At 42.7% G+C, this 23,055-nt stretch overlaps 1 protein-coding gene across 1 annotated transcript; it reads left to right on the top strand.

Annotated features, from left to right (window-relative positions):
* Positions 1 to 532: 532 nt before the first annotated feature.
* Positions 533 to 22,154, top strand: NINJ1 (ninjurin 1). The gene is made up of 4 exons (XM_059823189.1): positions 533 to 604; positions 10,803 to 11,037; positions 15,929 to 16,090; positions 19,206 to 22,154. Exons 1-3 carry the CDS (start codon positions 533 to 535, stop codon positions 16,081 to 16,083), a joined length of 462 nt encoding a protein of 153 aa, XP_059679172.1. The 3' UTR covers positions 16,084 to 16,090; positions 19,206 to 22,154.
* The last annotated feature ends 901 nt before the right edge of the window (positions 22,155 to 23,055 follow it).

Genomic DNA, 23,055 nt, shown 5'->3' with positions numbered 1-23,055 from the left:
TGGTGTTAAACCCAAGCTGTTTGGACTTAAACCCAAGCTGTTTGGTCTTAAACCCAAGCTGTTCGGACTTAAGCCCAAGCTGCTTGGACTTAAACCCAAGCTGTTCGGTCTTAACCCCAGGCTGTTCGGACTTCAGCCCAAGCTGACCGTGCAGAGCAGCCGCTCGGGTCCCCACATCCCGCTCACCCCAAACTCAGCCGGAGCTGAGGAAACCTCACCCCCGCCCGAGGTTTCGGCAGCCGCAGGGCCGCAGCCCCGGGCCGGGCCTCCCCCCCCCGCACCGCCACCCTCCCCGCGGGGCCGTGGGCTGCCTCTGCCGGGCGGGGAACCGCCCCGGGGCGGGCGGGGCTGGAAGGGCGGCCCGTGTGGGGAGCGGGGGGGACGGGCCCGGGGCGGGCCCCCGCCGTCGCCGCCTCGCTGGGCAGCGGCCCCTCAGCGGCCCCCGCCCCGCCGCGCCCCAGCCGGGACAAAAGGGCTCCCCGCGGGCAGCCGGGGCTGGCGCTGAGGCCGCCCCGGCCTCCCCTGCGCCGCCATGGACTCCGGCAGCGAGACCCACGAGCTCAACGGGCAGGTGGAGGGCGCGGAGCCGGCGGTCGTCGAGCGGGTAGGGGCCGGGGGCCGGCGGAGGGCGGGAGCGGGCTCGGCTGCCGCGGCGCCGCGACATGGCGGGCGGGAGCGGGGCCTGAGGAGGAGGAGGCGGCGGGGCGGGGGGGCCCGGGGGGCCCGGAGCCCCTCTCCGCCCGGCCCCCGGCGGGGCAGCGGCAGCTGCAGGTGCCCCCGCGGAGCCCCCCCGCTGCGGCGGGGCGGGAAGAAGCTGAGGGAAGGGGATGGAGCGCTGAGCGCTGCCCCGGCCCCGTGCTCGGTTCCGCTCGATTATTACCGGGTGTTTTTACACGGCTTCCATGAATTCGGCGCTTTTTTTGCAGGGATGCTGCTGCAAGCGTCCCTTTTCGCCTCACGTCAAAGACAGGGAAGTGCCAGCGAGGGACTGAGAGGGAAACCCTTTCCGCTCCTTGGCACCATGACCCCTTGGTTCCCGCCTGTCAGCCGAACGGCCATCAGATCTCCCCCCCGCCCAGAAATCTGCTCGGGGCACACCAGCCGGGCAGGGTTTTTCCAGCCGGGAGAGGCTGGAAAAGTTACTGAGGGATATCGACACAGGAGAGTGTGAGTGAGCGCAAAAGTAGGGAGGAATTACTTCAAGGGTTGGGCCTGTGCGGTGGGGTTTTTTCCATACAGCAATCCAAATAAAAACAGGAAGAGAAATACCCAGCTTTTCACCACGCCATGTAGTCAAAACATGACCAGAGGTCTTCACTGGAGAGCATTTCAAACCATATTCTGGTTACGCCTAAAGGACGTTTTCCAAGCATGCCACTTACCTGAAAAGCCAGACTGGTAAAAGAGCATCTTTTATGTTGTTTTGCAAAGGACTAAACTCTCAAAAGCAGCTCTTATTCCAGCCCAAGGCTCTGCCACATAGAAACAGTCGTACTAAGCCACCTTCTACATCCCTGGTAAAACTTTCCGGTTACAGACAGACTGGACCGATTGTGTAGCAGATCTGCCCTTCCTCCCTCCTTTCCCGACAAACCCTTGTAGTCATGGATATCATACCAAGAAAAAAAATATCTGCTTTTAATAAATCCTGGAAAGTACCTAAAGAGAATCAAGGCTGGGGCATGCAGGTCAAACTGGTGGCCTGAAGGGCCTTCCTTTAAGCCGCTGACTCCTCGGCAATTTTCTTTTTTTATTGACATAGAGTTGTGATTGCATCACAAGTACTTGTCATGGGGATATTTCTTTTTCTAACTTGATCTGCTCCACGAATTTTTCTGCAACTTTCCTGTTTTACTTCATCTTCAGTTGCAAGCAATCATCATTTTGTTACATCTTTCCCATAGAAACTACAAGTTCTATGTGAGCGCCATATAAAGAATCAGCAGCAAGATGTACTATTATATTGTATTCTACGTATCCAGTAGCACTTCAGAGAACTTTACAGACACTTTTTTAAATTTTCTCACCACAAAAAAAAAAGTGTATGCGGGGTAAAACAGATGGGGACAGATTTCTTAAAAACCAATCTATCAATAGGAGATACCTTAAAAAATCTGACCAAGTTCACAATTCACACAAACAAAAGAATGCCCCGACTCAGCAGCCACCTAAATCTGGAGAGACCACAGATCTGCAGGTGCCGAAATCTTCAGTACTGGCATCAAAAGTGCCTAAGTGTCTGCTTTTAGGAATGCTCACAGGCATCGCAACTGGGACCACCCTGGTTTGCTTCCTGCCCATCCTGGCATCTGCTCTCTCCTCAAAATAGATTCTCTTGCGCATCTTCAACAATAGGCTGCTGCCTTCTCTTACAGGTGAGCTGACACGAAATACAGCTATAGTTGTCTTACCTTCAAAGCAAAGCACACGAATTAAAAAAAAGACGGGTTAAGCCCACTGTAATTCTCAATGAGTGCTCACACAGTGGTTTATTTTAACTCCATCATTAATTTGATATTTTTTTTAGCAGCTGTCAAGCTTTTAGAAGCAAGAAATTCCTTGCTTCTAATACTGGGTTGGCCTGGCACACCTCACTGACTAACGTGAATAATTACACTCGGCAGAAGTGTTTGGCCGCTTCTGCAAAGGATCTGTTCATACAAATACAGATAGTAACTGCTTTTTCGTCTTCCTCTATTTGCTTTCCTTGTTCATGGTCCATATTGAAACAGTCTAGATTCACCGTGTTGTAAAATCTAGTTTGATGTTTCCAAGATAGCAGGAAATGCTAGTTGAAAGAGTTAAAGAAGAACTATGAAAAAGGTGAGCAAGAGTTGGACAGTAGAAAAGAACAGCTCTGGAATAGTTGGCCTCTATTATAGTCCTGCTATTACTAAAAAGGTATTCAAGATTGTATATTAAGTCATAATAATTTTGGGACGTGGCAGTTTCTTGGCGTCATACTGCAAGTAACAGACTTCAGATTTGTAGGAACTTGAAATAATTTTACTGCATATAGAATGAAATGACATGTTCTAAAGCGTTACTTACCTCAAATTGAATTTGGAGTATTTGATATACTCCAAATATTGAAACTATTGGTGATAAGTTTTTGTTTGCTTGGTTTTTAAGTAGCTAGAATAAACACACAGTGCTTTAACAACACAAAATAGGCAGCCCACAGCCCAGTTGTGAGAAATAGTATCATAAGACCAAATTACTGGAATGAGCTAGTAATGCAAGGCAGAAAAAAAAATCGTACAGGAAAAAGCTTCTACTTAAATAGCTGTGCGAACAAGTTAAAGTTATTACTTCGTTTCACAAAGCTAGTCATCAGGTGTGCTGATTATTTTTACTCATTAAATGACTTAAAAATATTCTAGCTTGGTCCTGGAAGCAGTATAGCTTTAGGAAAACAGTGCTCTGCCCTGAGCTAACATGACTGTTATTAAGGGAAACCCCTTTTTTTCATACTAACTTTTTAGCTCTCGGGAATCAGCATGGTTACCGCTTTTTTTTTTCCTTCATGTAGTCATACTTGCATTTTCTCTCTGTATAGAAAGTGGCTTTTCTTAAGTATAGGCTTTTAATGATGCTAGAAAATCAATCCTGTCTATGAAATATGAACACAGGCTGAGTTTGTCCCTTTTTTTTTTTTTTTTAAATTGCCTGCAACCATAGTGTCTCAAGATGTGATTGCAGAAGTCTCACAAGCTCGTTAGTGTTACGCTAGGTTGGTACCTGGATGGACAGATCCCCCCCCCCCAAATGAAATTCCTATGGGAAATGTAACTGCTGCCCAGACGTAGTTGTTTTCTCTCTGAGTCAGTGCTAAGCTGAGCAAGTGAGCTAATGGGGGAAAAGAAATAATATCTTCTGAGGAGGTGTACAAAGGATCTAATCATCCATTACATAACTGATATAGCTTAAAATATTTTTGTTGGAAGAGTCTTTCTTTTCTTTGTAGAATATTTTCCCTATTTTTTATAGATCAGCAAGATCTCTGGGACAGGGGAAGTCCGATTTCAGAGTGGCCACGTATGGCCCATTAAATTGTCGGTATGTAGGTGGTGGAGATGTGGACAGAAATTCCACATCTATGAGGATTATTAAATAACCATATAAAGTTACTAGTTCAATTCTGTAACTGTAGGGTTGATCTTAGAAAAAAAAAAAAGTCAATTTCTGAAATCGTGTGCTGTTTTAGTCCTGTATTATTCCTTCTCTTTTTTGACATAACTGGGATTTTTGCTGAATGTGAAATTACCACTAAAAGATCTGGAAAAATTTGCCATGCAGTATTTTTTCTTAAAGGTGAATACTTCAAAAACTTAGAAAATTACTTTTTAAACAAAAGGGCTTTTTAGCATCTTTTTAACAGTTTTGATTAGAAAGACTGTTGCAAAACACGGTAAAGAACAGTCCGCTGTAAGATCAGTATGACTCTGCCTTATGTTTACACAGCCACATTATTACGTAGCAAATTTCCGTTATTTTAAAATGAGGACTGTCCCTAAACACGAGAATTTAAGGAAGTTTGCTCCATGACATTACAAACCTGGAGGTCATGCTGGTCCACAAGCCTGTCCAATCTCATTTTGAATCAAGGCTGTTTGGCTATTAAAAGTGTCTAAAAGCTGCCATAAAATCACAGTAATCACTCGCCTAAAGTAGAAAGAATCACAGAATCCTTAAGGTTGGAAAAGACCTGTAAGATCATCACGTCCAACCGTCAACTAACACGTGCCCACTAACCCATGTCCCGCAGTGCCATGTCCACACGTTCCTTGGACACCTAAGAAAACTGTATGCAGAGTTAGAGCAAGCCAAAGATGATGAAGTCTGTATTTCGGAGTAAATGTGATTGAAGGCAAAGAACCTTCTGACAGCTTAAGGAAGGTGTTATTAATCAGAAGCACAGTTCTTAGAAACCTTGTTTGGAATATAGAAATAATAATCAGCGTTATTTTCCCAATTATCCCATACAAAACTGTGGGTCTGCTGTATTTAATAAAGGCGTTCTACTGCGTAATGATTTGAAGTTAGAATACCATGAGAGTATTTAGCGCTAATACTGTACCAATACTAAAATAAGTATTTGTATGTTTTCAGAACCCAGCTATGAGACTCTGGGCCTGACATACAAAACATGTTGAGCTCTGGGTCCCGCAGTCCTAGCTGATATTAACTACCTGCCATTACGAATTGCAAATCGAAATTAAAGCGACCCAGGCTGTACTTCTGGCTTATACTTTGCAGTTTCTGGTTCGAAGTATTCATTTGGAAAATGGGAAGTTCACCTTGCTGACTGCAAAATACTGGTTTTCCAGTGGGACTTAAGAAGAAAGTAGCCAGTCTTGTGCTGCTGCAAGTTTCTGTTAACTTCATTACAAGAACAGTAAATTCAGTGTTCATAACAGATCTGACTCTTAACTTGGAATTTTCAAGGTCTTGTTGGTTCAGGCAATATTTGCCTTTTACAGGTTTTGTGGGCCTTTTGTTTTGGCTTTTTTTTTTTTTTTTTTTTAGATTTTCTTACAACAATCTCTTTAGGGGAACAGATGTATGGTGGAAGACATTTAAGAAGCTGCGTAAAGTACCGGGAACATACCAAAAGAGAAGGAATGAATCCTAAAAACTTGCACTCAAAATCCAAGTGATTTCCTTCCTCCTGCATTCACAGGGCAGAGCGACAGAAACAAACATAACTTCTAAATACAAATGCGAAATAGGCGTCATTTTCACTAGTGGGGTTTTATTCCTCTGTGGATTACAGAGGGCTGGCACGTCAAAAACCCCACCTGTCTTCTCTGGATAGACTAACTGGTACATTTTAGGAAACTCAGGTCAAGTTGGACAAAAAAAATAAATATGCATACTTTTGGGGTTTCCTTTTCTTTGGTCAGACTTCCAGCACCGTCATTTGACTCCCTCAGCAGTCACTAATGTTTGATAAATACTCTGTAGAACAAACAGCCGCATACATTTTGTCACAAGTAGGGATTTAATGCTGTAATAGAAGCAGAAATCCTTACTATAACAAGTTACTGTATTTAGCAAAGATAGTTTATTATTTGTTTTCAGATGTTTCCATTTTCAGTGCAGTTTCCTTCCTGTTGAATCACCAGGTGGGTCTTAGGCGTGATTCATGAAACTCAGCACCTAAGGGCATTCGCCTCAGTGCCACTTTTATTTATTTTTTAATGAATGTACTAAATAAATCCTTTCTGTGTTTCAAAGGGACTCAGTTCTTCTGGGTGTACTGTTGAAATGACGAGTGAAGCAAAACAGTGGCAAAGTCTGTACCAACACAGTAAGACTGTGTATCCGGTACCGTTCAATCCTGGTGTGAAGGGTTGGTCTTCCAGAAGCAAACAAGTGCCGGCTTCTGATGTAGCCCCATAGCTTTACCCTTGCAGACGGCAGTGCTCTGGGTCAGCAAACGGACCCTGCTGCTGTGCGGAGACGTGGAGCAATACTGTCTGTGGGGACAGCGTTGTGTGGCTGTGAAAATCAGCTCTTCCACGGGGGATTCTTCCAGTCACAGACGGAGCAAGAAGGGGAGGCTTTTCACGCCTCTCCTTTTTATAACTGTGCGTAGACCAGCACGGCAGGTTGTTCTGCTCAGAGGCTGATGCTTTGCGGGCGATGGGAGACCTGAGGGCAGGCGTTACCGACAGGGAAAGGAAGATACAGCAGTTCCAGCCTGTGACGGAGAGAAAGACTTCACTGTCAGGTTCAAATTAACAATTTATTTGAACTTCACTCAGAGGTCCAATACGGCACTGTTCCAGGTTCTTTTATGGATACAATGGAGGAATGCACTATTGCAATTAAATACACAATTCACAAGCGCGCTAGATATTAATACCTTACAAAAAGAGCGCACTAATCGCGATCTTAAAGCATGCCAAATGCCATAGGTATGTTTCTTAATCCCTTACCCTCTCTCTCAGGTAAGGCCCCTCAATCCCTGGGAAGTTACCTTGTACAGCGTCCTGGACAAGGGGGAAAGAATCTCCTACAGGCCAGCTGTATCCTTGGAAAAGCGACTCTCCCCATTTTTCTGCCCAAACCTTACGGTTTTTATTCCCTGATTTGATGGGTGGGGGCAGGCTTATGCAGGAATGTTTATCTCTGGTGCCTTGATGGCTCCTTAGTCTGTATGGTGATTTAGTGATGTCTAGCACACAAAGTCACTGAATAGTGGTGGAATGGTACTCAGGGCATTTGGTTTGTTAAGGGATCATTCAGGCTCCATTCGGGTTTCGGCAGTGTTCAGACAACCCCGGGCTGAGCCCTTTCCGCAGCTCCCCCCAGGTCGTCTCTGCATAGGTAAGGATTTGTCAAGGTGAGACAAAGCTGAGTCGAATCACAACTCCCTGCATCTCGCCTTGGTGCTCCGAAACAGGTTTAGCCTTTAGCTGGGTGTTCCCATACACAGCCACCCCTGGCTCTTACGCACACACGTGTGAACACACATGCCGTTCTTCCTCAGACTCATTTGAAGAGATCAGCTTGTCTGTACCAGGTAATTTGAATATTGAAAGTGTGTAATGAGGTGTTTTGATTACACTGAGACGGAAGCAGGTCGCGTGGAATACATACTGTGCTCTTGCCGAGTGACACCTGCAGGAAAAGCCTTACTTCACGTGCATCCCAGAAAATCTCCAGAAGTTTCACTTTCCCTCTCTGCAGCCCTGCAGGTGATAACAGCCCGGTAAGTGGTGTTTGGCGCTGCGGGCTGCACGGGTCGCTACGTGCTTGGAATCTCCCTGAAACCATAAAGCCACATAACAAAGTTCCCATGTAATTTCTGTTGTACATGACTGTCATTACCCTGAGGTTCAGGCAACAGCTCTCCTTTCATTGTCCGACTATATATTGCTGTGTAACACATAGTCTGATGTTAAAAATTGCCGTCATAGTACTGACTGCATTCGTTTCAATACATTTTGGCAGTTGCCTTCAACTTGCTTCCAGAAGGCAAGGCTAATTTGCATTTTTTTTTTGGTTTTATGGTTTTCCGGCATGAGTCAGGAGGTTCCATTTCTCAGTTAGGAGCTGGGAAATGATTGCTTCTGGGGCTTTCATGATTACAGGTCCTTTTTCCTGGCAGAAGGCAAGATCACAGGCTGAGAAAAAGCTCTGTACAGTAGAACCGACGTTTCAGTTCTCCATATGCCTAGTTCCGATTCTGAACTGGTCTGCTTTCAGGAGTGGTAGCTGAAAGCCTCTTAACAGAGTAAAATGCCACTTTTTAGAATCTGAACAGAGTAAATAGCTGAGTTGTCATTCCAGGAATAAGTTTTGCCTTAGTTTGCCTTAGCAGCGCCCTACTTTGAAAAGTCTTATCCATTTATTGGAGTTCAGAAGTGACTCAAAACCTTTGCTTCCACCACAGTTCAAATGCCATAGCCTGCTATTTCCACCTGCAGCTTGACCATACAGAAAATAAGCAAACAGTGAGGTCCTAAAAGTGCATTTCCCCAGGAAAAAGAAAAGATCGTATTCTGTTGTTTATGTAGAAACTCTTACATCATGTAGTCACAGATGTAACTGAAAGGAAGATGTAGCCTAGACTACTTCTTACTCCTTTGTATAGTTAAAAAAAAAAAAACGCCGTGTTAAACATAATCACATTCCTACATCGAGTGAAAACAAAGAAACCGGTCGTCATGTTTTCACTGCAGTCTCCTTCCATTAGGATTAAGAACTGAGTCACAGCTACCCGTGTAGTTTTTGCCTGTGTTACACACTGCAGCCTCGTAGACCCAATAGATATTTCAAAGTCAGTATTCTTGGAAGGAAGGAGTTAATTTGCTACTAGACATAGGAAAAAACCATCCTCTGTTATGAACTTGTGACAAAATAGATCGTATTACTTCTACAGCCTACTGAGAAGAGTTTCTTTTAGATTCATGCCCCGAAATTGAGTTCTCCAGTTACACACATAGTTCCCCTCCCCTCTTACACATTAGGTAGCCAAGAGCTCAACGTGTGTGTTTGGCTTTTTACTGTAAAATAACCAGTAAAAAACGTTAGTCTGGATTTTTCTACTGAGTACTGCGAGCAGATATTCCATGCTGTTTTCCGTAAGGAAATGAACGTCCATACCTGGTTTAGTGCTTCTGGTGGGTGGTACACTAGAATTACGGTATTTTTTCTTAAGCATTCAAATGCCATAGTGGTTTAATGGGGCAGGGGGTGGGAAGAGGAGGCTTTCCTTGGGGAGAGAAAAGGTGACAAATGCGGGAGAGATTCCCCAGCCAAACTGCATTTTTAGATTGGGGAATATAGACAAAACCAAACGAGTATCAAGTTCTTCCTGACTGAAGTCAGCATCCATCTCAGAGTCATTTTCTTCCCGGGAGCTTGGTCTCAGTAAAGAAGCCGTCTGCGTGAGGTTACGATTACCTGGCTTGCTTCTCTTCGCAGAAGAAAAGTCTGCTGCTGCCCCATGACATTTTTCACTCAGTAAAATATTTGGGCTGTGGTTGATTACAACGTGTCCGGTGAAAATAGGTCAAGTTTGGTATTTGAGTGCCCTGGAAAAACTGGCAGTGTGTTTGCCGTATGCATCAATATCTGTCCTGTTTAAAAGGACGCTTTTAGGTCTGGACACTGGCAAACCTGGCTTTGGAGTTGGAAATTTGATAGTTATTAGTGCTGCTGAAGAGAGTAATTAGAGGGCGTTTGCTGCATTTGAACTAACCTTCAAAGCGAGACTTTCCTCACAGTGTTTTCTGGCGAGCGGGAACACATTTGTGCAGTAAAAAGGTCTCTAAGAAGCAGGTTTAAAGAAGTCAGCTAGAATAAGCTTACTCTTAATATATTTGCGTATTATTTTTCAAAATAAAGTCTAGAAGTAAGAGCAGTGAGAATGAAGTTCCTAACATGTTCAGAGACTGCAGAGAAGAGGGTTACCTACTCTTTCTTCATCACAGAGTTACCTACGTCTGGGAGACGAGCTGTCAAATTTCAAGTTGGGTCGCATGAATTGTCATCAGGAAACACTCATTTTATTCATCCCGCTGGGTTAGCTAGCTCTGGTTTTGCCCTGCGGTTGTTTTTTCTTTTGCTATTGGTTTGCAGGGGAATTAAAAAAAAAAAACAACACAAAAAAACCCGATAGCTGCTGATGCAAAAATGGAAAACAAAAGTTTTCCTTGTAATTGGGCAGTGCTTTGCAACCACAGATCATACGATATTTAAGCGGAAAAAGAGTTCTCTGTGTATGGACGGACCTGGACAGTAGCACGGCAGAGTAAGAAACAGCAGGGAAAGAGGTCATGCAAAGCTTATACAGTGCCCAACTTCCACATAAATCCTCGAAGTAAGACTCATGAATAATTAAGGAACTATGCAGATGCGTGATGACAAGGGGTGATTTTAATAAATATTTGTATTTTTAAGTATGCCTTTACAAGGAAATAAGTTACAACAATCTGTTGTTTGCTTGATTGTTTTACGGTGGGTTTTCCCTCCCAACTTTTCTCAGTGCAAACTTTTCAGCTTTTTCAATCTTTCCTTTTTCCAGGATAGAAACATACTGACTGTTTAGACTGATCCTACAAGCTGGGCAAAGTGTTTCTGCCAAAGTGCAGTACAGACACTATTTACTGCTCTCTTGTCAGATGGAGGACAGTGGTTAACAGTGAGAAAGATGCACCGATAGTCTCAGTACCGCTATTACTCTGTCAGTATGATTACAGAAATCAGCTGGTGGGCCAAGTGATCTCTCGCTCACTATACCAATTAAAAGAGATGTGAATAATCTTTTTCCTCTCTCCCAATTTTAGCGCAGAACGTCACAGTGGTTTCAAAGAAATGGACCTATGAATATCAACCACTACGCAAATAAGAAGAGCGCTGCGGAGAGCATGTTGGACATTGCCCTGCTGATGGCCAATGCATCCCAGCTGAAAGCCGTGATGGAGCAAGGACCTTCTTTTTCCTTCTACATCCCACTTATCATTCTTATCAGCCTGTCGCTCACCCTGCAAGTTATGGTGGGAGTGCTCCTGATATTCCTTGGTATGTAGCAACAGCAAGAACCATTGACATGTATTTTTCTTATAGGATGCAACCTATAAGATGGTATATAGACTCCCCATTTATTTTTAAAAAGCTGTTATGTTTGAAAGTCTTTACATCAGAATTGATTCAAGTTTTCTCTTTTAAGACCGTAGAAATATTGCAACACAAGGAGTAAGGCAGCTTTATGTGGAACCTTCAATTTTTGTCAGCTTCCTCATGCTCATTTGCCCAGAGTATGATTATTTTTCTTTTCAGAAGGCCTGAGGAGGACGGAGAATGATGAAATACTGTAAAAGAAACAATAGGCCAGATAGGATCATGCAGCATGCCCAGTTTCATAATACTGTTTCTGGCAAGACCTGTTACTTAATCTTGTGACTGAAATGTATTTGTTCCATATCAGTCATATCATATGTAATATTGTAAGAATATGCTGTGAACGTGGAACTCCAAAACAGAAGTGAAAGTTGAAATGTCCATCTTCGTGTTGATGTGGCCCATTCTCTTCAGTTTGTTTGTGTTTCTGCAATCTGATCAAAGGTTTGATAGCAAAGGCTTGACAATAATGAAAAAAACCCCTTCGTTTTAAATTTAGGAAATTATTCAAAGCATCCTAAATCTCTAGGTGGGGAATGGTAGAAATGCAGTTGTTACTGTTAATTTTCAAACCTGTGTTAGATTGAAATCAAAGTTGAAAAGAAAAATAGGCTGCTTGGAGCAAGGTTTCACCATAGCAATAAGATTCACCTCATCTATTACCCACATACTATGACTTCAGTCAAAAAATTTGCGATTACATATAATATGAAAACACAGTCTGAGTAGCATCCTGGAACTCCAAATAGATTGTCTTGAATTCTGCTTATTGCTAGGGAAACCTTTTCTGCTTTCTACCAAAGAAATGTGATGCAATACCTTTAACGTACGCTAGAAATCATTTCAAGAGATTGAGTTCAAATAGGAGTTGTGTTAGCGCACGCTTTGGACACATTTAATGAGACAGCTGTAGAATTAGTTCCCTGCTCCCTGCCTTCCCCGCTCTCCCCTTTCTGTCTTATTTGTTGAATTACGGACCTTCACATTCCTAGGAGTTCAATGCAGTGTCTTTGTTGTTCTCAAAAATAGTGGTTCCACTATTCAGTATTAACAGGTACAACGCTGTGAGGCACAAGAGCCAGTACTTATCCCTAAAAATTAGGTATTTTAAGTTAGTGGTGCTAGCTTAGTAGCACACGTATGTCCTACACCCTCTGCCTTATTCTGTAAGGCAGAGTATTGAACTAAGTAGCTATAGAACCAGGCTCATTTCTAAAACAATATCATCACTAAGCAAGCATGAATTACCCAAAAAAGCCCAACTAAAACTCCACAGAGCGGGGAGAGACAGCACTGTCTGGAAATCTGAGTTTTCTGTGTTGACCTTAAAGAAGTCTTCAATACTTCTCTTTGCTATCTCAACCTACTGTGATATTTTCCCCCATGCTTTTGCAAGGCAAAATGCAAAAAGAATCCAGTGGCACTTTGCAAAGTTGCTGAAAACCTGCATTCGTTAGCAGCACCCAAAACCGTAGACCGTAACTTTGGAGATTCGATCAAAGATACCTGTGGAAATCAGAGGAAATGTTTAGGTTTCAGCATCAGTTGAACCCCATTATTCACTGAAATAAATGATGCCTTCACTGGTAGGGAACAGCTATGGATCACTTCTTTTGCTAGTGATATATGATCACTTATTCTCATAACTTTTTTCAGATCTTTCCCTTTAAATTAATGGGTACTATATGACAGATCTTATGTCTACTGTAAATGAAAAGCCTTGAAGGTGATAGCCAGAGTTCACACATGGCATTTACGAAGCTATATGTGCCACCTTGGGCATCTCTGTTAGTCTTTCAATGTTCTGGTTTTTAGCACAACTGAAAAAACAGCTTTCTGTTCAAGGAGGAAGTTCCTAGGAAACCAGGACACATAAGGCTTGTAACACTGATATGCAGCTGACGTAGCTTTTTGTCTTTCTTACAAAAGAGAGACAATACAGCTGCCTCTGCATTTGGTAGAGTTGGTGCAAGAGCAAAATCCAGGTCCTGGCTCAGAGGAGATTCCAGAAAGGGACTGGAAAAAGCGACCTGATGATACTGGGGGATGTGGGAAGAGAATCATGGAAAAATCAGCAAAACACTTACATGTTTCTTGGTTGAAAGCATCTCCCTGGTGGTTGTTTCAGTTAAGGAGGCTTTGAGGCTGTAAGCAAGTTCCCTGTGTTTTGTTGGGCAATAATCTCTCCGTATATGCTGAGACATTGCTTTTTTAATGCTTGTTTCTGCCAGACATTGCCAAAGTGGCTTCCATCTCTGTAATTTTTATCTTTGTGACATTGAGAGTGAAGAGCGTACCCAGCAGCCCCAACTCCGAAGCTGGGCGGAGGTGGAGCTCACATTCCACTTAGCAAATAGTGAGATTCGTCAGGAGTTCAGCCTGCGCTCTGCAGTCAGCAGTGGCTGTAGGTTTGGCGTACCGAGGGTGACAAAGCCCTGGGCCTTCAGTGGTATGCTGTTGGAGCGATGCTTGTCATGCTGAGGTCAAAAGTACTGAAGACAGGAAAAAGGACATGAAGGTACAAAGATACAGGCATCCTAGCAAGCACTTGCTCTTCACAATGTGTATTCGGTAGTTTTGGCCTGCAGGAACAGTTTGCCTTTCTGTCCAGCCACAAAATTCTGCCCCTTACAAGCTCTCACAAGTCCAAACAAAAGTCTGTGCAACCATCAAGTTTCCTCGAGACAGAGTTTTATCCCAGGAGCTACCAGTTCTCACAGTTCTCTAGCAGGGATTAAAAGCTTTTCCTCCTTCAAAAGAGCCTTTCACAAAAGCACTTTGAAAAATGTTCAGCAAACTTGTCCTGGGAAGTGATTTGCTAATCTTAACTTTTTGGAAGAAAAGCAAAGAATGTCTTGAAATAGTTCAAGAGGCATGAAATCATAGTAATCTAATCCCACTATAATGAAATACTTAAAGAATAACTGTTCTTAAGAACATTTTCACAAACACCCTCATCTTAAGTACTATAATCACAAAGATAGGATTACTGCAATTCTACTTCAAAATTCAGAGCACCGCCTAAACTGACAAGCAATACTTGTCTTCTCTGACCCTTGTTTGGACAAAGGGACAGCTCTGAAAGTGTCAATTCTCCTTTGAGCATGATTTCTTTCAACTCACAAAACATCTTAGGCCATTATTGCCTTTTCTTTTTGAAACCAACCGTCTGAAATGCTTTTCTTCCGTACTTCAGGATGAATTATTCCATTTCATTTATTCCGCTTCATTCGCATGACAGTACTAGAGTCCGTCCATGTACTGTTGGGATGCAAGCATCCACGTAGCTCCAGATGCTTTACAGACAGGTATAAACTCATTTTCAGGGTTAAGTACTGCTGAGCTTAAATTATTTCATGCCTACGCAGGTGTGCAGTAGCTTAAGCTTCTCAGAGAGTTCCCCCACGCTGTTCTTCAGTGCTTTGACTGGCCTGTGATGTTTGACTATACTGCTTTAGCAAACAGGACTTGAACAGGCGCCCAGAATTCCTTGAAACCAAAACAGCATTAGACTTCCTAATTGGGGACACCAAGTGAACCTGGCTTTTAATATTTCAGCATCACGAGTGCGTTTGCCACCACTTCTACTTAACTGCTTGAACAAGCAAGCGAGTCTTGGTTCTGTGGTTAAGTTCTGCAGTGTTAACGGGGTCATTATGTTAAAAGCAAATAACAAACTTGATCTCATGCAGTAGGGTCATAAGCTACACATCCATGTATGTGCCTGTCAGAAGGAGCTCAAAGTTTTATTTATGTTACTGTAAAAACTGGTCAGGTATAAACTTTCTCTCCTGTCCTGTACGTGCACACACAAGCTCCAGTGATCTACACATTTAAGAATTAGGAGTCTCAATAGACAAAAACCATTCTCAAAGCACGCTCCAGGGTTCCTTGGCGCTCATACCACCAGCATCAAAGAAGTTTATCAGAGGGTCTGCAGGAGAACAGAGACAGAGGAAAATCTTGGGTTTCCCCATGATGCCAGGCAAACGCTCCCAGACGTCCTATACAAGCACATGCTTTACTCTCTCATCAAGTCTATTATCAGTCCAGTGTAACTTGTTTATATGTTTTCACAAGGCCTGGAATCAAAGCTTAAACTAAATTAATACTATCTCCCTTGTGTGTTCCTCCCTCACTCCCATTAGCAGTTCAACCAAAGAACAACTGCAAGAAACAAAAGAAAATGTTTACACAGCTGATGCTCTCTGTAAAAAGGACTGCAGCTACACTGCTTTGAACTCCTCCTCTGTTTAACAGATACAATGCCCTTGCTTTCTAAAACCAGAATCAGTGCAAAAGCAGGGAGTACAGCTGGGAAAGGGCACTGCTACACAAAAAAATCCAGCACTGGTAAAGAGATTGGGCTGTCTGCAAAGAACCTGTAGCGTTTTAACTGTAGGAAATTTAACTTCATTCCATCCTGTCAGGGCTTCAAGCTTCACGTAGTCAAGACTGAAATAGTTTTTAAATGCTTGAAGTCTGCAACAACAGGTTTCAAAAGATCAAGAACTTAGAAGATTTGCAGTAATGTTCGTGTATCCGTTACTTCCCATGTGCAGCCCCAGAGATTAGATGCTAATTACTGGAAGCTAATAGACTCTTTGTGGTTAAAGATCTTGTCCTTAGCACTTTTACTGACACTGCAGAATCTTACTTCCCTTTTAAGTATGACTGATGCAAATAGCTCAGTGTAAGAGAAATTCTTGAACTGTGTGAGGAGTGAAGACTTTTTTTCTGGATTTTGAAATATACATATAATTAAAACTTTTTTTTCCCTTTCTCTTTGAAGTAAAATATGACCTTAACAACCCTGCAAAACATGGAAAGCTGGATTTCCTCAACAACCTTGCAACTGGACTAGTATTCATTATAGTAGTTGTGAATATTTTTATCACTGCCTTTGGAGTGCAGAAGCCGGTTGCTGAGTCAGCATCAAGGCAGTAAGTACAAGGTGAGTGTAGTCTCTCTTCACCATAACGTAGTAGGGCATAGCGTACAAGACTGCTGTGCGCACTAGGGCATAACTTTAAAAATAGCCACGAGCTTATCTATACAGTTCTAGCCCTCACGGATAAATGAATTTACTTCAGACTACTGCAAAAGCAGAAGCTACTAGGAACTGCTAAGTTATTACAGTGTATTTGTAAATGTAGAGTTCAAAAGTTGATGGCACCATCTTACTTTGTCAGGGGCCTCTTGCATGTGTCACGCATGGGAAGTGTAAAGATTGTCCTTCTGGCTTAGCCGCTCCTTTTCCTCATTGCTGACTAAGCTGAGAAGGGAAATAATATTGTTTTGCTTCCTCCAAATGCCTGTTCTTTTTTTAAGACGGGTTTGCAGTACACTGCATCCAGTCTGTTACGAACACTGAAGACTTAATCTTTATGCAGGTAACCAGGGCTACTAAGTCCAACATATAATACTACACATCACTGGAGCCCTTCAGTTCCTATGCAGATAGTGTGGTTTTTCTGTCCTCCCAAGCTGCAGGGCTTTTGCTTTATGGGAGCAAAAGGGGGCTTTGGGGCTTTTGCTTTATGTATCACTTGACTTGATACACGTGGTCATTTGGAACAATATTGTTTGCTCTACCTGCATTTTAAAGTTTGTTATTTACTTATACAGAAGGATAGATACAGGAAATGTGGGAATCAAAATGGGTATCTTCCTACCATCATAGCTATGATGAACAATTTGGGAGGAGATAAACCTAAATTGTAGGCTTGTAGCCCAAGAAGCACTATAGTCCAACATCTGCCTTTAAAATAGCACTGCTAAATCTGTGTGTGCCAAGATTGCTCCGGCTCTTTTTCTTCCAAATCTCAAATCACGTTCAGAAGACCTGCTGAAGAAGGAATAACTTGAGTTTCACGGCAAGCCATGGTACACCGGCTACTACGCAGACAGCCCATACATGTAACGTTATTGGTTTGAGTTAACTTCTAGATGAAACTCTTTCTCCATGAAAAAGAAGATACAAGCCCTAATCTGAAGATGAATGGCGCAACGGAAATCTGTAACAAGAACGGAAACCAGACTAAGCTCTATCAGGACTCTAAAGAGCATAGGGGGAAATCAGTGCAACAAATTACTAGGAAGATAAAGAATGAAATTCATTTATTTCAGGGTGTGGGCGGAATCGTCTGCTTTAACCAAAACCTGTGAACTTCTGGCAGTGAAACAAGATAGTTTTGTTGTATTTTCTGGCCATAGCCTCTACAAAGAAACTAATAAATATTTAGTTTTAGCAGCAAAGAGCACATAGATTATCTGAGCTATTATCAGAATTATAGGTAGACTGTCCATGTCAGCAGTACGTATTAAAACAATACTGAAACACTAACCGCAAAATTGCAGTGGCAAAGCCAAGAGACCCGAATGAAGGATTATTGGAATTTTAGCTGTCTTCACAGGAAAAAACACGCACAATAGCCAGGAACAGAGGCAGAGACAAGAATCTGAAATAGGCATCCAGAAAGTCAAATAATGGACAAGGTAGCATACCAGTATCCCAGCTGCGCCTCTTTTTGATATGGTGAAAGAAAAACTTACGAGGGAAGAGAGGAGAAGCAGCTTTTGCTTATCACACCCATGTGTGCTGAGTAGAGAGGAAGATGAGTTGACAATCCAATCCCAAGCCAGTCAGTGCCTTAATATAACGGTGTACTGAGAAGTCAGCTAGTAGCCAGAAGGTAGGTGTCACACACCTTGTCTTACCAGGACACCGAATGGGTGAGCTCACCCACGTTTCATCTCCTCTTTCTCCACTAGTACCACGCTCCCTAAAGAGGTGCCTTAATGATTCTCCCCAGTACCAGTGCCAGTTCTGCTCCCTTTTTGATCTCTCGCTCGCTTTTAGGAGATGCTGTTTCTGCAGTGCTTCCCAAACGTGACTGCTGTATTTCTCTACAGCAGAACTCAATACTGAAGTGCTTTGAAGAACCCTGAAGCTGTTGCAGAGGTTGCAGGGCATCTGTTTTGTGGGTTACAAGCCAATTCAGCTCTGGGCAGCACTAACATGCCAGGCTGGCTTCTGAACATTGCTATGCATTAGCTCTTTAAACATGTAAAGTGCATCCCCCTGCAAATTTCTCCCACCTGTCCGTGGACTTTGTCTCCTTTTCCCTTCCTTCACACACATATGTGGCTAAGTCTTACGCAAACATGAGTGGTTTTGTGCAATGTCTTGCTGCTTAGCTGGCACCGTCTGGCAAGAAGGGGCTCTTCACAGCATTTGTGTTGGAGTTTCTCCTCTGCTATTCCTTCTGCTCTCCATAAACTGTCAACCCAAAGGGTTTTGTGGCTTAATTATAACTAGGATTGTGGAATCCCTAGTTAGAAAGCTAGGTCTTAAATGAGAAACCAGTTCACATGTAACTTGTCTGAGATCATCAGGAGAGCACGAAACACAGTTCTGTCTAGTGGACGGTAATAGCTCATACAGCTATGTATCATATATCACATATAGCGATATATGCATGGCCAGAGTATTTGTTCACATACATAAACATGGTCAGTATCTACCGCTGAAATGGGTTTAATAAACTTGCAGTGTCACAATAAAGGAGAAACATTAGCTGTTTTATGTAACCTCAGGTAGAGGCAACTCAGGTAGAGGCAAGACCAAAGGATATTTAAAGCAAGTTTACCCCTGTACCAAACCAGCAGCTGTGTGATCCTGCCTTCATGCTTCTCACACATGCAGTTTCCTAATAAAATGGCCAAATGTGGGGTCTGGGACTTGTGTCTTTTTGCTCCAGACTTGTTAAATGTGGAAGTTCTGAACTGCTTTGGAACATTACCTCTGTTGTTTGCTCATTTGTTACATATTGCCCTTGCTAAAAACACCTGGTCATCTGAATGTAACTTGAAAAACCAGTCTTGTTCAGTCTGCTGCTACAATCTCCTCAAAGCCCTGAGAGAAGTGAGTGGCCACTGTTTTCTGGCTTCACCTTTACTATTATGCACGTTTCCAAAGAAAACTTAATTCCCTCTTTAAGACAAATTTGTCACTTACTATAATTCCTGTATCACTAACATCTCAGTATCTTTGTTCTGTATTTCAGAGACCTGAAGCATTCATTCTTCTGTAGATGCCATTTGCACTTGAGCCAGTTACACTTGGACACAATGGGAAAAAAAAATAATCTGAAGAAACTGGACATACAGAGCAGCTTTCTCAAGTTTCCAACACATTTGTGCACCTAAAATTTTCCAATGTGTTAATATTTAAACTGTTTGGCATCTAAGGAAACGTTGATTTTGACCCAAGGACATTGTTTTTCTGGAATATTGGCATTTCAATTTCTGTAGAAACTAATAGTTTTTCAGAGAAGTCACATAAGCTCATCAAACAAGGTGGCACTTCACAGGACTTCCCATTTTCCGTGCCTTTTGTTTTTGTGGCAATTTGTCACTTCTGGCATGGCGAGAAACGGCAGGCCTTCGGTTCTGGCGTGGTCACTCTCTCCTTTATTTCACTCGCTTGGCACCAAACCTACGTCCTCCCTAGTGCAGCAGTGGTCTTCCTTTGCGGTGTGCAAAGATAGCTGTGCCTTGTTTTCTTTTTTTCCGCTCTAGCTAAAGCAAAGATGAGACAGACAGAAACAGCAGGCTATCGTTTGTCCAGTTTTGCTCACAGGTAGTCGTTTGTCCTGTTTCTTCATCTCTGGACCACACTTACAATTTCCTTCTCCTTTGTGCACAGCCACACAAATAACCTAATTGCTAATGTTTTTTTACTGTTAACTGCTATACTCTGTATTCTGTGCATTATATATATTTGTGGAAACCCTGTTAGAAGCGCTACCTTTTCTAGGCCAAACTGGGAAACTGGAGGATACAGGGTGAACTTGACCTGCTGAACTGGTACTGAGTGCCTATCAGCAATTCAAGTAGCAAATTGAAAGAAGTTTATCCCTCTATAACTTACTTTTCCCTTTTCTCTTCCCAAGATTGATTGCTGAAGTTGTGTTACTCTTACGAGCTTATGGCTAAAAGCATCACTAATTTTCTAATTTTTATTTTTAAATATATAGAGAGAGATATAAATATCTTCTAGGTTCTTACCTGCTGGCTCAGGGACTGACACTTTTTTCTAAATACGCTATTACCAGTAATAGTGTAGGTTATAAAAATTTCTACAACAAAAACATTTCAGTCATTTTATTTCCACAGTATTACATCTGCAATCAGAAAAATCCTAGTTTTCTAGAGTGTGCTTACCTGTAGATGCAGATTGGTACTAATACATTTCCTTACCGTTAATTTTTAAATGCTTTCTTGCACATATTAATAGAAGTTTGACTTCCATGTGTCTCATCTCATTTACAGGTTTTGTTAATCACATTTCTCTTTAGTTATGTCTCAAGACCCATTGATGTACCATATCTTCATTTATGTGTTCTGTAAGAATTACTAACAGAAAACAAATCAGAAACTTGTGTGATTAGTAGCGGAATGGACATTCCTTTTTATTTTTTAATTCACATTCTCTTGCTTCATTTCCACTTAACACATATTTAATCAGTATCTAGCAAGCAATGGTTTCAATTGTGCGTGTTGTACTAATTTAAATATAGCTCAGAGTAAGTTCTGAATGAGATACTCAGGATAATTTGCCTTATTTATTTTTTACAAACCAGCGAACTGTTGAAGGACTATTCCTACGTACTTGTGCTATCACAGTTTCGATGCTGTAGTGTAGTGAACTGACTGGCCAAAACCTTAAAAAACCTTTCTTTTGGAGAAAATAGGTGACTGTAGGCAGAGCCCGTCCAAGCATGAAATTCATCTGTGGCCCAACATCAGGCAGTAATTTTGATAAGATTCTTGAATGTACCACCTTTGTTACCTTTCACCTTTTTACTCACGGGAGTATTTGCCCGGCTGCGCATCTGATTCAGTCTGGAGAGGCTCTCTGGAGGCAGCTGCCTCTCTTCTGTATGGGAAACTTGGTACCTAAGCTAAGCTAGATGCCTGTAGCAGTCACTTTGTGCTGTCCTAAATACATAACCTGTCCAAAAGATAGTCGCTTTTAACTTAGGCATGAGTATTAGCTACGTGTCATTGCCAGATTTGCAGCTTTCCAGTTTTTTAAGCAAGACATAAAAATAGGAAGAAAGGTGTTTCAGGCAGCTAGCGAATCCTCTCACTTTTTGCCTTCTCCTTACTACCCTAAGGGCAGATGCAAACAGACGCCCAGGCTCTGCTGATGTTCACCGGATTTATACTTGGTGGTGATTTGGCCCAATTTTGAATGTAGCTTTCCATTCCTGTGCTACGTATTGCCACAGCCCTGTCGTATGAGCATGGCCGTGTTTGTCTTGCACTGCAACACTTGAAAGCAGTCAGAGGGGGTTGTGGTACAGACATACCAGGTCTTTTCCCATTTTATTCCCCTCATTATTGGACCGTAATTTTTCAGGTCACTCAAGCAAACAAGCTGTTACAGTCGGTTTCTCCTGACAAAGATAATAGCTGTTCTTAATAGCATCTTCACTGCTAAGCTGTTGTCCAACAGAAACTCCCAAGGCTTGTATGTCCCGTCTCCTGGTTGGATCCAGTGCAGTAGGGTGGGGAACGCTCACCAGGCGATGACTCGTCAACTACAGATTCCAATGGACTTTGCAAGACGCAGGTTTAGAGACATACAGGAGGGAAAGAAAAAATACTTCAAGCTTGAACACGCCGTTGGGTGCCAAGAGCTGGATGTGGAGATCAGCATTAAGGGGGCAGGTGTCCGTTCACTTCAAGTCTGCCGGAGCCAGGCTCAGAACAACAACAAAAACCACCCCCCCGTGAATCCTTCTGCCTCCTGAGCTTCTGAAAGTGTGACTGAAGCATCACAGCAGAGATGCTTGCAGCTTCAGAGAGCCTCGCCTCTTCTTTTGACTCTAAACACAAGAAAACCTGATCTGAAAGCCATCCATGTGACGACGAGACTGCACTGGGCATCAGCAGTATTCAACTCACAACTGGATGTCTTTTTTTAAATAAAAAGGATGCTGGTTTATTACCATGTCTTTTATTGCCATTAAGTAAGATTTGCAAAATGTCTTCAGACACGCAATCTGTGTTTTAAGTCTCTGAAGCCTTCAGAGAGCATGTATTTTTTAGCAGGCAAAAGCATCTGCAAGTTCGTTTCAAGTATAAATAATTTAATCACATGATTATTATTCTTTTAAGTCAGGTGCTTATTTAAAATCCTAGCGAATAGCTCCTGGGAGCGGCAAACAAATGCATTGGTTTAAATGGTTCTTTGGTTTGCTGTGCTACTCCAGAGTTCTTGGTTGTAGGCAAGCATTTCGCTTAAAAAGAGGTCATCAATAATGAAGCGAGATGAATTTTTACAGGCTGTCCCGGGAAACAGTTCATGCCAGGTCATCCGTTTACTCCTGTTTCATAAGCTGCTGAGCAGAGGAAGAATTACACATGCTGCTCTGGTCGTTCTCATTAGTCCCTTCAGCATCTAGGACTGCCTGGGTTGAAATGTCCAGTGTAGCTGTATTTACTGAAGCAGGTGACAACGACTATATTTACTGGAACTGACTTTTAAGTAATTGTCTTCTAAACCAGGTCACAGCTATTACATAAAATGGGCTGAACTAGAAAGCATGATCCTGGTTACTGTTTTTCCCCTCAGCTATCATTCGGAAAGTTTTGGTCACTCATTTTAATTTATTCTAACAAATGTTTTATCCTGTTTTCTGCCACGTCCTCCTGCGAGTCGCCCTGAGCCCTGCCAGCCACCCTTTGGGTAGGTGCTAGGTGACTGGGACACACTGCCCTGTACCAGAGGTACCGGTGTTCTGCGCTCATCTCCTTGGTCCGGGGCACGGGCTTGTTACTACGTGTTACCCTAAAAGCTTGGATGCTCTTTTATTGTTAACAGCTGGAAGAAACATGATAATCTTG

Source organism: Gavia stellata, chromosome 12, assembly GCF_030936135.1.
Source record: "Gavia stellata isolate bGavSte3 chromosome 12, bGavSte3.hap2, whole genome shotgun sequence".
In the NCBI taxonomy this organism is placed as follows: domain Eukaryota; kingdom Metazoa; phylum Chordata; class Aves; order Gaviiformes; family Gaviidae; genus Gavia; species Gavia stellata.
Note: the sequence above shows the minus strand (reverse complement) of the source record. Positions and strands in the feature narration are given on the sequence as shown.